Source organism: Coffea arabica, chromosome 11c (assembly GCF_036785885.1).
Source record: "Coffea arabica cultivar ET-39 chromosome 11c, Coffea Arabica ET-39 HiFi, whole genome shotgun sequence".
Taxonomy (NCBI): domain Eukaryota; kingdom Viridiplantae; phylum Streptophyta; class Magnoliopsida; order Gentianales; family Rubiaceae; genus Coffea; species Coffea arabica.
Window position 1 is genome coordinate 30,267,389 of NC_092330.1, and position 15,935 is coordinate 30,283,323.

At 36.1% G+C, this 15,935-nt stretch overlaps 1 protein-coding gene across 1 annotated transcript; it reads right to left on the reverse strand.

Annotated features, from left to right (window-relative positions):
* Positions 1–9,894: 9,894 nt before the first annotated feature.
* Positions 9,895–13,937, reverse strand: LOC113715474 (lignin-forming anionic peroxidase-like). Its single transcript, XM_027239683.2, has 4 exons — positions 13,659–13,937; positions 12,722–12,913; positions 11,934–12,099; positions 9,895–10,452 (listed from the first exon to the last, which is right to left on the reverse strand). The coding sequence occupies exons 1-4, from the start codon at positions 13,875–13,877 to the stop codon at positions 10,064–10,066; spliced, it is 966 nt and encodes a 321-aa protein (XP_027095484.1). The 5' UTR covers positions 13,878–13,937; the 3' UTR covers positions 9,895–10,063.
* Between the last annotated feature and the right edge of the window lie 1,998 nt (positions 13,938–15,935).

The window sequence follows — 15,935 nt, forward strand, 5'->3', positions numbered from 1 at the left end:
GAACTTGAGGAACACCGGTTACATGCTTATGAGAATGTTAAGATTTACAAAGATAAAATCAAATATTAGCATGATAAGAATCTTATACCTAAACAATTTGAAGTGGAGTAAAAAGTTCTCTTATACAATTCACGTTTTAGATTATTTCTCGAAAAACTCAAATCAAGATGGTCGGGATCATTTGAAGTCACTCAAGTCTTTTCTTATGGGGCCGTTAAGGTGGTTAATATAAGAAATGATTGATTCAAGGTCAACGGACAAAGATTAAAACTCTACTTAGCAGGTGAAATCGTCCCCAAAGGACTCACATATCTTTTGGATGACTTTTTTTCAACTTAATGAGTCAAATCTTTTGAATCGAGCCAACGACTATATATAAAAGTGCTAGTTGGAAGCTAGCCCAACATTTTTGTTATTTTTTTTTCGAAACGTTAAAAGACTTGCATTGATCTAAAAGGTAACTTTACAATTCGAGCAACGGCTCGTTGACCTATACAACTTGTGTTCAACAATACAGAGGAAAAGATGCTTCCTCATCCAACCAAATGCCTAAGGCATATGAGCTAACATTAGCCTTAGTAATACTATTATCATTCCTATTCAAGCAAAAAGAGCACATTAAAAACAATGACTTTAAGCAAAATATATCGTCTAGGATCATTGTCAATCTACCATCAGATGCTGTGCCGTGCTTAATTTGTCTCAACACTTCTTTGTTTTGGATATGTACTTTGATATTGTGCCATCCTCTTCCCAGTGCTTTGCACAACACTAGTCTGACTGCTGAAGCTACATCCATGTTCTTGTTTCCATGACTTTTGTTCTTAAGAGCCCAGTATTCTGTTGCAGCATGTGACCTTGAATTGATAGCAACCCCAATACCCAGCACGACAGGTCTCACTGAGCTAGTTGTTGTCACGTTCAGTCGTATCAAGTCCTGGTCCTCTTGTTCCTGATGTTCACCCTCCAGGTCTGGCATTGTTTCTGTTGTGCTCTGATCAGATTCTTGCCTATTTACTTCCTCAATCTCCAGCCATTCTTTATGTGCTTTTTGGATCACTTTGCACGGTTGGTGGTTATCATGGTTCTCAAATTCCCTCTTGTTCCTTTCTTTCCATATATGCCATAAGATGTTTGCAGTGAGGCCAATATGGCTGCTGCCCTCTTGTCTAGTTTTAGCTTCTGTGATCCTTTCCCACCACCTGTGAAATTGCACCTCTGGTTTTTTGCTCCATCCCACCTTACTGGAGCTACTTCCCAGACCTCATTTGCTAGGGAACATTGCAAGAGTGTATGTTCTATCGTTTCTGGTCCTTCTCCACAACCCTTGCATACTGGATCCCCAATTGTAGCTTTCCTGTGGATTGCTTCTCTGACTACCAGCGCTCTGTTAACACACTTCCAGATAAATACCTTAACTTTGTGTTTGATGTTAAGCTTCCACAGTGTACTCCAAATCTGCCTTCTTTGCTTGCTGCCTGCCTCAAAACTAGTTCCAGCATATTCTTGTCTTTTGTTGCTGCTTGATCTCTCAGCCAAGAACCTCTTATAACCAGATCTCACTGTATACTCGCCTCCGTGAATGTGCTTCCAGTAGTTGGAGTCTAGTCTACCTGCAAGACTAATTGGGATTGTGATACCCCAACTTTTAGGATCATCTTTTGTTTAGTCTCAAAGAGAATATTACGGTTTCTTTACTTTATTTTATTTTAAAATATTATTTTGTTTTAAAGAAGAAACTAAAGTTATTTCTTTGGGTTTGATTTAAAACCTTGTTTTATTTTAAAAGACTAGAAACCCTAAAAGTCTAATCAAAACCCTAGCTTCACTTGTGACTGACCGTTTTCTCAAATTTTTCATATTTCAACCGAAACCCTAAATTCAATTTATGGAATTGTAAAACCCTCACGTTTTTCTTAAAAATGCACTTTTATTTGGAAACTATTAATTTATAATAGCCCTACTATTCAATCACCCCACAATAAATGCAAATGAACCTAGAAAGTAGGGTTTCACTTTTCAATTTCAAGTTAGAGCGAATTAGGTTTTCACGTTTTTCTGTAGTATGACTATTCGGTATGGAGTGAGGAACAAATTTGGTAGGTAAGAGTGACTTTTGGATGAGGAAATATTATATGATTAGAAGTGATAATAATAAGTTAGTGATTAGAAGGTAAAAACCCTAGTACGCGCGATTTAAGAAAAATCGGGTTGAACCGACGGGTACCGTTTATTACCGATTGAACCCACCACTTGACTACCACTTCCCTACCACCACATACCCTTGATATTTTTGCAAAATATCTCTCTCATCCTCAGCCTTATAACCGAAATATGTGGCCCAAAATGCAAGAAAAAGAAAGCAAAATTTGGATGGTTTTGGTGGTGACAAGTGTTGCAAACCTATGGTTCCTTGACCAAGCTAATTTTCTTTGCTTCTTATCTTCACATTGGCTCCATTTCTTCACAATTTCTTCACATTGGCTCCATTTCTTATCTTCACTGAGCTTAAGAGAGAGAGAGAGAGCAAGAGAAACAACTTCAATCCATCTTGAGTTTGAACCTTTTGAGTGCAACCAAGAAAAACTAAACCGATTAATCACTAGTTTGGAAGCTTGGGAAGCTTAAGGAACCAAAAATTTCAAAAGGAGGTGAAGGATCATCCTTGCAAGCTTGTGTCTTGAGGTATAATGGCTGATCAACCATTCTTTTTCCATTAATCATGATTAAGTTGGATATTAATGTTAGTATTGTGCTTGTGGTGCTTGTTTCAAGTGATTTTGATGATTGGATGGATGACTTTTGAGTTAGGGTTTCTTGTGGGTTAGGTGTTGTATGATGTATATATATGGTATATGATCTTGTAAAGGTGAAAGTAGTGGTAGTTTAAGGTAAAAAATGAGAAGTATAGCTTGAATATAGCAAATTTCCAGATTTCTGGAAATTGTAGCTTTAGTTCTGCCCGATTCTATTTCATCATGTTAGAGGCCGAATCAGGCTTAGTATAAAACATGAAAGTTATAGAGAATGATATTTTATGGTTGTCTAAAAAATTTCAGCTCAATCGAAGCAACGTAGCCTATGAAAAGACGAAAATACCCTGACTGCCATAGGAGTAAAGCCAGTGGACAGTTTTGGCAGTACACTAAGTTGGTTGCTTTTGTTCACTTTGATACGTACTGAACTAGTTTTTAGCAAAAACATGAAAGTTACAAATACACTGCCAGCAATGGAGGACTAAGTTACAAATACCTCCACTGGTCGATAGGCAAAGCGGCGGAACTGGTGGTGGACAGAGAGACCAACAGAGAAGAGGGCAAGGGCCGCTGGTCAGAGCTCTGGCGTGCGGCGAGGTGGTCAGGCGCGAGGAGAGGTGATGACGGCCGGCTGGTTGACGGCCGGTAGCAGGGTCAGCAACGAGGGAGGCGCGCACCTCGTGCGCTGAAACGGCAGTGGCGTGGTGGAGGTGGAGGAAGCGGCGGTGGCTGGTGGTGCGTGCGAGGTCGGAGTGAGGTGGGCAGAGCTAGAACAAAGAAGAGAGAGAGAGAGGTGAGGGAGCGTAGAGGGTTGGTGGAGGTCCCCTGCTTGGGCGCACGACGCAGCGCAGCGGACGCGCAGAGCAGAGGCAGTGCGCTTGGGCTTGGGTTGCGAATGGTGGGCACGGGCGGCGTCCGTGTGCAGAGGAGAGATAGCATGGCAGTGGCGGGTGGCTGCGATGGCAGCGTGCAGTGGGATCTTCAGCAGCTGTGGCGGCGTGCGAGCAAGATGCGAGCGAGATGGCGGTGGGCTGCTGCTTCGGGCGACGCAGAGGAAAACAGAGGAGAAGAAAGGAAGAAAAGAGAAAGAAAGAAGGAGAAAGAAAGAAAGAAAAAGAAAGAAAAGAAAAAATAAAAAAGAAAAAGAAAAAGAAAGAATTTTTTTTTTAATTGGGAAATTTAAGCTATGGTGAAAAGGGAAAATTTTTTTAATATAAATCTTATTAGTATTAAAAAAAAATTTTTGAAATTTTTTTTTTGTTTTGATTTTTTTTTAGTATTATTATTATAAAACTCAACTTTGAAATTTAAAATTAAAGACTTACAGGGGATCACTAACCGGTCCTGGGTTTTTCTTTTAAATGCTTGCCTTTCCCGCGAATGTGACGGGGGCGCATGACGAAGGCATGAGATAAGGAGCTCTTTAGGTTGCTTGACGTGGGCACGTCATGAGGGCAAGAGAGCTCTCTGACCATGAGCTCTTCATGGGACTTGACGCAAGCACGTCATAAGGACTGAAATCCTTTCTGACGATTCTGACCGTGAGCTCTCCTTACGTCATGACGCGGGCGCGTCATAGGGGCAAGAACCCCTTCTGACGATTCTGATCGTGAGCTCTCCTTATGTCATGACGCGGGCGCGTCATGATAGAAGGACACCTACAAATCATTAAAAAAAAAAAAAAAGTTCCCGAAATCAGTGATATTCAAGGAAAACATATTTAAACTATCACAGGAAATCAAAACAAACAATTAAAAGAAACAATTGGATTGCCTCCCAATGAGCGCCTTTCTTTAATGTCTTTGGCTAGACATGGTCATGTTTTGTTCATGGAGGATAAAATCTTGTGGCTCGTTTCAATGTTTCATCCTTTATATAGCCTTGATAACCCTCGTAAATAGAGTAATCCTTGAGCAAACGAGTTATGGTCCTCCATGGACTAGTTGATGGCGCCAAATAATCAAGCAGTGATCTCTATTCTTCATCCATTCCTCCATCGAGAGCATTCAACGGTTCAAGATATTTGACCATAGTTACTCTTAACTCATTTCTGCATTGAGACTCAAACACTTCCGGTATAACAAAATCAATCTCATTAACAGAAGTTATAGAGTAAGAGTCAGGGGAATATAGATTAAGGGATGGAGTGGGTGTCATCGCATTTAGTAATTGCTCACTGGATTCATTCACTAGGGTAATTTGATGTTGGAGTCTCATGTCTTCCACTTCAACTTCCTTTTCAAATGCATCTTTAGATCCTCCTTGAGACTCTTGCAGTTCCATATCACTTGTCAGGATAATTGCACTCTCACCTTCCTTAGAGTCATTGATGGTCTTTGAGGGCAATTCCGACATGAATGACGATTGTTGAGACTCTTGCTGTTGAAAACTCATTGGCCCTTTTTCATAATTAACGTTGGAGTTATCCCACCATCCTTGATCATACCGGTTTGAATAAGGGTCATACCACGTTTGAGATCGAGGTGAGGAATCTCCAAATTTTTTTTTTAGATAGTCACTCACGTAGTCTTGATATTCGGGGCACATACCGGTTAAATGATTCCTGGTATAACAAATTTCACAGGTTGCAGCAGCCATTCTTTCTCTAAGAGAGTTTAGTGCCTCTGAATATGCAAACTTAGAAAAAAAAACCAGCCTCATTGCCTTCCCCGGAAACAAAATCCAATATATCACCAAAATACGGAGTGTTAGAAGCCATAAACTATATAAAAAAATAAGAGAAAAATAAATAAAAAATGTAAACAAGATGAATTCAAAAAGAAACAAATAACTAACGTCAGTCCCCGGCAACGGCGCCAAAAATTGACAGGTTGTCGAAGCCTGTGCAATAATAAAAACCTGCTCAAACTAAAAGTGATTTCTGTAGATAGCGGTGAGCAGGGTTGAATCCACAGGGACTGGGAGTAATTGTTTCTTTTTAAATTCGCAGTAACAAAGGGGGTGTTTTTGTGCAGAGAGTGACAATCAAATAAATGCAAATAAAATCCAAGGAACTACTAAAAATTAAATAATAATTTACTAAACTCAAATGAATGATAACTAAAGCTCTAGTCAAGAAATAACTTTAGCAATGGTTCACCTAATTGATCATCGATGCAAAGCCAACTCCAATTATTTATCAATAAATAGGTTATAACTACCAAACAAGCGATGACAGTCAACTCCTCCTTACTGTGTCGGTGATTAAGGTACGCCCGTTAATCACTGCTCTAATTAGAAAATAATCTTAGGTACACCCGTAAGATTTAATTCTCCAATTGTCTTACGTATTAGAGGAGCCCTATTCTAACCAAATAACACACTACCAGGGTTATTTTAGATTAGCCCGCGTATTCCCCTGACACAAATCCAATTATGTCGGTTGTCACTATTTTAGAGCAATTAAACAATTACGGATTTAATGCCCTAATTGACAGTAGATTACCCAATCAACTAATTATCCGGATCCAAGACAATCAATTAATTAAATAACCATAAGTATAGCAATCAAGGAATATGCGAATACCAATAAATAAAAGAAAAAGATTAAATTAAATCGATCTCACAATTTTGGGCGACCCAAAGCCTCCGTTGTTCCTTGACTAGACAAAGGGAATTAGTTCATTTTTGGTGAACAAATCCCATGCAAAATTGAAGCAAAAGCTGCGGCCATCAATTGGGTAAATTCACGTTGTTGGAATACTGTCCAAAAAGTAAAGCTAGAGGAAGTAGTTCAATGCCTTGTTTAGTCTTGACATCCCAAAGACGAAAAGCCAATACAAAGCCAAAAGAAAAGGCAAAGTCCCAAAGCTAAAAGTATTCTACTCCTGACATGCGTAAGAATGAACAACACAAAGAGATCCTCCAAAGGAAAAGTCAAAAGCAAGACTAAACTAAAAGAGGAGAAATCAAAAGCTCAGCTCCAGCCGTCCTCTCCTCTGCACACTTTTTCTAATTCCTATCTACTGTCTACTCTAATGCTTGCGGCGGCTCCCTCCTCCGGAGGAAGAAGAAGCAGACTTGTGCGGCGCTCCAGCCCCCCAGTAAAATAGAAGCCTCTGCCCTACTCTCTTCTTTTGAAATTACCAAAATGGGCAAAAGTCTTCTTTTACCAATAATGCCCCTCGGATAAGCTCTGTTATTTGGGTTCTTTACTTGTTAAATTGGCACTTGTTATCATATTTTTGTTTTATTCCCTAAAATAAATGCAAAATATCAAAAGTGAGTAGATTCTAGCAATTAATCCACATTAGGTCAGATAATAGGGGAAATTAATAATAAAATAAATGATAAAATTGCAACCTATCAGCTACTCCTCCACCTTCTCCTCCAGTGCATTCACCTCAATCCAATTAGCAAAAACTTTTTAGCACTTGGACAACATAGAGTATCAGTTAGCCAGAATGGATACTCACTTGCACCACATTGAAGACTGTCTGGGCATACGTCCATCTCCCACGGGCGATGAAGAAGGTGGCGACTAAGGCTCCGGAGGACTTAGAATGATCTTTATCTTTGTTTTCCATTTTGTTTCTTTTTCGTTGTTTTATTTTATTTTAACTTTTCTTTAAGGGATTTTTAACTCGCACTTCTTCTTTTGAACTTCAGAACTTGTGGCAGTTACTAGTAGATAGTTGATTGTAGAGGGTTGATCAATCGATGGCTCATGATTCAAGATTGAGCTAGACTGCAACCATTAAAATAGGGAGTAACTTGTTCTTATTTTCCTTCTTTTCTTTTCCTACATATTGAGTTTAATGTATATGTTAAGTATGGGGGGAGAATTATCTTTAGATGTTACTTTTGTGCTTAAATGATTGGACATGTTATTGGATAATTGCCTTGTGTCTTGAATGTTGTCAATCTTGGGTTTGTTGGCAAGGAATTTAGTCCATTTATAAGGCAAAACTCGGCCAAAATTTTTTTAAAATTTTATCTAAAATTGCAAAATTTTCCCAAAAAAGTTTCAATTTTTTTTTTCAATTTTATCCAACGGGTAACAAGTGGCAACAAGTTTCACACCACTAGTAACTCAAATTCCTTCTACTTTTGAGATAAATATATGTAATTTGGAAACTTCTTTTCTCAAATAATTTGAAAATGATTATTATGTGATTATAATTTGTATATTATAGGAAAGTATATCGTGTAAAGTGGAGAAAATTATGTCTAAATTTTGCAATTTTGATGAAATTTCTTCTCTTTGCTTGATTTTACATAGTTAAGTGATAAATATGGTCAATAAGTGTAAAACTCTTCTCACGATTATTCTTTTAAGGGAATGCTATTATCTTCTTCAAAAAGAAAAAAAAGAGAGAGAAAAAAGAAAAGTAAAAAAAAAAGTGAATAAGAGTTATTATACTCCAATGGTTCTTCTACTTAGTAACCGAGAGTCTTTATCTATAAATGTTGATTTTCGCGTAAAACGGTACTTGAATTAAGAGTATGCAAGGCAATTTGAGTATGTGAAATGTTGAGTAACTAGCAATTTTCATCTAAAAATATCAATCTTCATGTCAAAAGACACTTTCACAACTTGAGTAATATGCAGCTATGTTATATGAATAAATCGCTCTTTAAGTTGAATAAGAAGATGATCATGAGTTTAGGAAGTATTTTACTGATCATATAAGTTACTTGCTTGAGAAATTGGGTAAGAATGTGAAATTGAATTGAACTAGTTAAAATTATGATATAATTGTCTCTCCTTTACTTGATGTTATAAGTGCTTGAGGATTAATAAGTGATTGCATAGTGGTTATTTACCTTGTTTTGAGGAACGAAGTTGAATGGCATACATATATTTATTTTCAAAGTTTTGGATCATTGTTAGTTTGTATTTCTAATTACTTGAGAACAAGCAATGGTTCAAGTGAGGGAGAGTTTCATAAGTGCATATTTTACATATTTTTAAGTGTGATTTCTTATTTAGTTTTGGTGTGTTTTAGACATTTTTATAGCTAATTAGTTAGGATTTTATTGAAAATATATATTTTGTGGTTAAAGTGTGAAAATTGCAATTCTATGGATTTTAATGGTGAAAATTTCATATTTTTGGTAGGTTTAAGGATTCAATCATCAAATAGTATGAATTGAGAATTGGATCATTATTGATGATTTGAAGTTATAAAAAGAAGACGTGAAGTGTAAAATGCTCAAAGGAAGAAATGCAAGTTTTCTAACTTTGACACCTTATGGTATTTCGGCTATATTTGGAGCTACACGCATTGGATTGAGGTGATTCTTATATTATTTTGAAGCTAAGAGACAGACTATTAGTTTGTCAAACAGGCAACACTAGCAAGTTTGTATTGCCACAATTGGCCTTGAAGTCAAAACCATCTGATTACCTATTCCATTGCCTATTATTTTTCGGAAATTTGGCCAAAAAAAAAAAGAACATTAGATTATGACATTGCTAGAAAACTATCGAGGTTGATAAAGACCTCCAACAGAAGCTTAAGCAAGTGATTTTAATTTTCTTTGCTAGATCGTCAATTAAAAAAGGAAAGGCACAAGAGAATACTAGTTTTGATTGTCAGGCCAAGTTTGTGTTCAATCAAATGACACAAACTGTATACAGATATGAAGTAGAAATGAAATAATTCGAAAACAGAATGAGGTTAAATGTTACAAATAAATAGAGTAGGGTAGCAAAGTGGGAGAATTTGACATTTTAGGGGGTAGATTACTGTACGTACTTTAACCACTGGAGTTGGCCCAGTGGTCAGAAAAAGGTTTTTAGAGTTCTCTTTGCTGCCGATTCAGAATTCGAATTTTGACCAACAATTAAGAGTGAATAGGACTTGAGAAGGGGTGGAAGGGCAAAGGAAAATGAAACTGTGTTTTAACCTTAAAAGTATGCCTTATGTGATAACATTATTTATTGTCATGAAAGACCTAAAATGAACAGCTGAATCCATACAGATTAGTGTGTGCCTCCAATACAAGCGCAAGTGTTTTTATTTTTCTTTGCTAGACCTCATAAAGAATAGCTGAGTGGCAATTTCCAAAGTTGTCACAAGTTTTTTTTTCTTGTTTTCTCTCTTTCGTTACATTGACTTAGAATAATTACTAGAGTAAAGCAAATGAAAAAAGAAAAAATCACTAAAACAATTGTATTTTTGCTTTTATTCAAAATTTTGAACACTTACAACATGAAAGAATAAAAAAACAAAACTCATGAGTACAAAAGAAACGTTAATCAGACTTCATATACAATTATACCATATAGAGACTCAACAAATTTTGTAATACTGAAAACAAAACTGAATCGGATCAATCATCACCAAAATGATGTTGACTCTCTAGTTTATAGCACTGCAAACACGTCTAATGATCCCATCTTGACCTGTAAGGGGGCTTAAATCACCCATTTTAATCATTGCTGCACTAAAATCAGAAGAGAAGGTTTGAGGATTTTGGCTATATTCTGTAACAAAATTATCAGTTGACGATCCATTGAAAAGGGTTTGGTCTGATATTAGAAGGCCTTTCTTCTGCACAAGATTCTTGTAGTAGTTGTTGTCGAATTGATTTGGTGTCACCAAATCAAGTGGTGCCAAATTGCTATTTCTGCCGGTTGGTGGGCACCGGCGACGGCGGGTGCTGGCAAAGCCTGCATCAATATCTGCTCCGTTACTATATATCCTTTGCTGGAATGTAAAGCATTGTGCCTGGCCTACCGTATGGGCTCCTGCATTTCAATTTCGAGTCCATAATCGCTATCAGGATCAAAACTATATATATTAAATATGCATATAGAAAAATGGAAAATGTTAAACTATTATTTACTTTTGTATCCTAAAATATTACAGAATGCAATTTCCAAAGGGCTACAGGATATACACTCTACTTTTAGTTTCATATACTATCATCTTTCATATGTTTTTTAACTTATGTGAAAAGACTAAAATACCCTTGATATCTAACATTTTAAAACTTTTCGTATCCAAATAGTTAAACGAATAAAGGGTTATTGGAACCACTGGGTTTAGCTCAGTGGCCACCACTAGAACCTTAAGGCTTGGTGGGGTGAGAGGTCAGGGTTCAAACTCTACCTCTCACCATTTGTCACTAAATGTGGCAAGCCACTTCAAGTTGCTACCGAACGAGTGCGTAGTGCGTGTAGTGCATTCGTCTAGGTCGGTAGGTAATTCAGTCCCCTCCGATTTCTCTCTGAACCTCTTTAGATTCCCCCTCCCCCACAGTATAGAATATATATAGGGTCTATCGTTTCAGACAAAGAAAAAGGAATAAAAGGTTTTTGGTCTTTTAACCTAACTAGGGGTGGCAATGGGGCGGGGGTGGGACGGGGGACACCTCCCCCAACCCCCGTCCCCGCCCCGTCCACCGCCCCCAGCTTCCCCCGCGGGGGCACCTGTGGCCCGTGGGGTTTAAAAAATTTTATTATATAATTTCATTATAATTAAATCTGAGCAAATAATCAAGTACTAAAATATCAACACATCACCAAATTATTATTCATTGTAATTTCACAATTAAAACTCATAAAAATAATTAAATAAAGGTTATTTGAATACAATCTAATATGATAAAATAAATATAACTAAAATAATCAAGTTTTCACTTTTGATAGAAATATAATCACTAAATTATTATTGTATTTTTTTAGAAAAAAGTGTTATTGTATTAAGTGTAGTTAGGAATTTAATATAAATGTATTAATAAATTTAGTATAAATAATTAATAATTTTTATTAAGAAACATGTATAATTAGTAGTATAATTGATAATATCATTATATATATAATTATGTACATATATATATATTAAATAATTACCCCCGCCCCATTCCTAAACGGGGGGAAAAATTCCCCCTGCCCCAACCCCCTCCCCAACCCCCCGCGGGGCGGCTGCATGCCCCCATTGCCATCCCTAAACCTAACAAACATAAAGGAGCAATCAATAAAACTAAAAATTTAGTTTATAAATCCTGTACTCTTTTGGAAAAATAAAATCATACGCCGTTTGGTTGCTAAGTTTTTATTTTGCATATACAAAATGATAGAAGTGGTTCGGAATGTGCATCGGGAAAATATTCTAAAAGAATATTCTACCAATTTTTGCAAATTTGATTTTGTGCACGCCCTCAAAATAAAAATCAGATTTTGCATGTTGTTCCAAAAGTGAAAATGAAAAGAAACACAATTATTACCTGATAGGGCAACCATTTCCCTCGGAGTAAAACCCTTGTTTGAAAATAGGGTAATAAGTCTATCAAGCTGGTGAAAAGGAGCAGGAAGATCACTGTCTGCTAGGGAACGACTGGCAGTGGTAGAATCTCTTCTTCCAAGCTTTACAGTCCACGAAGGACCACCCACCTGATATTTTGTCAATCGTAAGTATTAAGGGTGAAGGAAATGATGAACCACAATCTAATGTTTATTTTTTTTCATAGTGTAATTATCCAATAATCTCATCTCATTTATCTTGTTCTACTTTCTATTGTCAAAGTTCCCATAAATTATGTTTTTTAAGTTGGAGAAAAACTGAAGGGTGTTCTGGTTTACTTATTTTACATGATCTTACATTCTGATTTTTAAATCCAGTTTTTTTTTAATGTTCTCAGTTGTTTTTTTTTTTTTGCCTAAATTTTAGATTTTTTAAGAGGGAAAAAGCTACAATTTGCATTCTACCAAAAAGTAGATTTTACCATTTCGGATTAGTTAATTGTTTGCAAAATCTGCAAACGATGGAGAACAACTGCTCATTAGCTTTTATAGCAAAACCATTATAGCTTTAGTTTCACTACGAATTTTCCTGCCTTTATTTGTGCTTCTCCATGTAAAATCTTTGAGAATAAATAATTTTTCATAATGCACAGAAATCTCCATATACTGCTAAAGATTAAAGTGAATAATCCACTCTTATGCATGTTATTTTGGTTTCCCTTTGTGTTCTAAGACTTCAAAAAAATGGTTAAATACTTAAATTTTTACTTACAGCAGCGGATGAATCTCTTGCAGCAACTGCAAGAATATCTGCACAAGAAACAACTCCTGGACATATTTTCTCCACTGCGGTCTTAGCATCCTCTATAACATTGAAACCTCTTGCAGAATCATTATTCGCCTTTGATGTCTTCTCACTTTGAATTGTAGGGGTCTCATCAAGCAAAACTGATCCATCACAACCCTGTAAAAGGGCAGAACCAATTTTGATTAAGCACACACAACCAGAGCTAGCAATGATTAACTATAAGGATTAGATCTAGTTATCCTTTAATATAATTTGAATTTGAGTAGACCAATTTTGTTTTTGCATTCTTCATAATGCTTTTATTCTGCCTTAGACCTGGTCAAGTATACAATACTTATTGTGCAGTATGCACCATGTGTAAGAGGGCTTCCACCTTTCTGAACAGTTAAAAGACGTACCCATGCCCATGTAAACATTGGCGGCCACCGAAAACAGTACAAGTTGAATAGTGGAGTATACAAGCTTTAGAAGGTTTTGGGTGCAAATCAGTAACAACAAAATAGACTTGTTTCAAATTTTGAGAGGTGAGAAAACAAAAATTATTGTATTTATCATTATTCAAGCGTGCCCATCATGTGTTAATAAGAAATGCTGGCATTCGGACCCGTCCTAAAAAATTCGACCCAAAGGAAAGAGAACTTTAAACTGCCTGGGCGGATCTGAATTCCAACAGTGCCCTATGAGTAGCTAGGCAGCATTATGAAGCGTACAAGTTGAAATGGACTTACAAAGTTAGATAAAGGATGAAATTTATTTTTAGTGCATGAAATGTATTGCTTGCACTAACAAATCCCAAACCTAAACTCACCAAGCAAGTTAAGTTGATGTATGTGTAAACTGTACTACATGAAATGTTGTGTAACTTAAATCATTTTTTTGAGAAATAACCGTGTAAACTAACCTGCACGAAGCAATCATGGAAATGGAGGCGAATCAACGACGCGGCCAACCTCCGTTCACACGATATCGCTGACCGGATAGTGGAACGGATTGTAGTGAGAGCATTCGGGCAAGTATAATCATAAAATGTAGGTGAAAGTTGTGCTTTACAACCAAAGCTCGAAAGAAGAAGCAGTAGAGATAGTGCAGAAATTGCACCAAAAAGTTTGTTCACAGCCATCACCAGTTTCAAGAATCTTGAAGAAAATTACACCTTGCAAAATTTTTAAGAGAAGAGGAAAAAGTGTTTTTCTTTTTTTCTTTTCCAAGTATGGATGATTCATAGAGCTTAGAGAGTCACTCAATTTATATAGTTGCATTATGGCACTGTGTAGTGTGGAAATGTAACGCATTGATACATCACAGCGTAACATGTAAGAAGCTGACTTGTTCTTTTTGGTTTTGAAGATTCTTCAACGCAAGGCTTCTCACTTTTCAACGCACGGCTTTATATAGGACCAATTCTCTTATTGTATCATAGATGGATTGATAGATTAATTTGAAATCAACTGTAAGAAACGAAGTAGGTATTGCTATGATTTCCATGTAACGCATCAATATATCACAGCGTAACGACTATGTATGTTTGTGAATGTCGTTTTAGTAGTTGGAATCAATTTTTTTGGTACGCACACGGCATTGAAGTGTATAGATAATTCTTGATTTTACAAGTCACACAATCATTAAAGTTCCACAAGTATGCTTTTCAATTTAAAGAGATTCTGAAGTCTTAGAATAGAAATGGGTGAGAGAATTATAAGCTCTGTTTGAATCAGAAATTTATGCAAAATTTTCTCAGGAAATATAATCAACTTTTTTTTGGTCATCATTCCTAATTAGATGCATTACATTTCAAAAAGTATTATTCTTCTATTTTCATAAATTTACTTTCAAAAACACCTTCCAAACGGAGTCATAATTTCAGGATAAAACATTTAAAAGCAAAAACATTGCGCACTAAAATTAAAGAAAGAATTGTTGTTGTTGTTGCTGCTGCTGCTGCTATTACTATTGTTATTATTATTATTATTATTATTATTATTATTATTAATTGCTGTACAAACTATTTCAAAGACAGAAACGTAGGCATGTGTCATTAAAAGCTTTGATAACTTGGCTCCAGTTAATTTAAGTAACTAGATGTTATTCTTGATTGTACTCAATGCCAGTTCAAGAAATGTTGGTTCTGCAAGTCTTATAAAAATTAAGCTTCGACAACCATGTTGCACAGTTTAAATAGATTTTTAAGGCTCGCAGAATAAATGGGTGACCGACTTGAGCATGGTTGGATTATAATCATTTAGATAGAGACTCGTACCAAATCCTACATAGGATGACTTTGTCAAAAAAAAAAAAAGAAGAAGAAGAAGATTATAACTTATATCTTTGAGAAATTAAATCCAAACACTATTTAAGTATATTGAGGCTGGATTTGATTTGATTAAGATTCGATCCATTCATATACCTACATGCACGCATGCTAACCACGCAGCAGGCTGTCAGAGTAGTGAAATTCAAGTCAAAGAATTGCCAAAACAATTGACATTAACATGAATTGGGAGCAATTCCTAGGTTCTGATAAACGCTCAAATTCATGTTGCGAAGAAATTCCTAGGTTCTGATGAGACGTTCAACTTCAACCAAAATACCACCAAATAATGGTATAACTTAGTTTCCAGTTTATCCAATTAGCCTTTTACAAGCAAATTCTATTCTTAAATTTCTCTGGCGGCCTGTATGCTAAAAATTTAATAAATTTCAAAGCGGAAGTGTTAATGAAACTCCACTATTTTGTTAATATCACTCTTGATATTTTGATCATGTGAATTACACCAAAAAAAAAAAAAATTGTTCATTGAATTTACATGTTGCACCCTTTTTTTTTTGGAAAAAATTGTAATTAAAATGAAAAGCAGAAGCATTTTATTCGTTCCACATGAGCAAATGGCAACATTAACAATTAAGAAAACGGTATTAACATTTCGCCTTTTATGATCTCAACATTACTTTGAACAACTTCTCGAACCTAGCAGTCATTCGAGCACGATGTTCTTGACATCCTTCTATATGCCATCATCCATATTTAGGTATTCATATCAACTGCTACCTTCCCTACTAACATCATTACACCATTCATAAAAATCACAAGGTTTTTGTCACCAAAAGAATCGAGTATCCTTTAATTGGCACCATTTGCGTGTGTTTAAGTGGGTAAATGTGCTAAGGGTTCAAGAATGGA

Coding starts and splice junctions, on each gene's coding strand:
- LOC113715474 (XM_027239683.2), bottom strand. CDS start 13,877: ATGGCTGTGAACAAACTTTTTGGTGCAATTTCTGCACTATCTCTACTG. Junction 12,914..13,658: donor TCCATGATTGCTTCGTGCAG/GTTAGTTTACAC, acceptor GCCCTTTTACAG/GGTTGTGATGGATCAGTTTT. Junction 10,453..11,933: donor GGAAATGGTTGCCCTATCAG/GTAATAATTGTG, acceptor ATTGAAATGCAG/GAGCCCATACGGTAGGCCAG.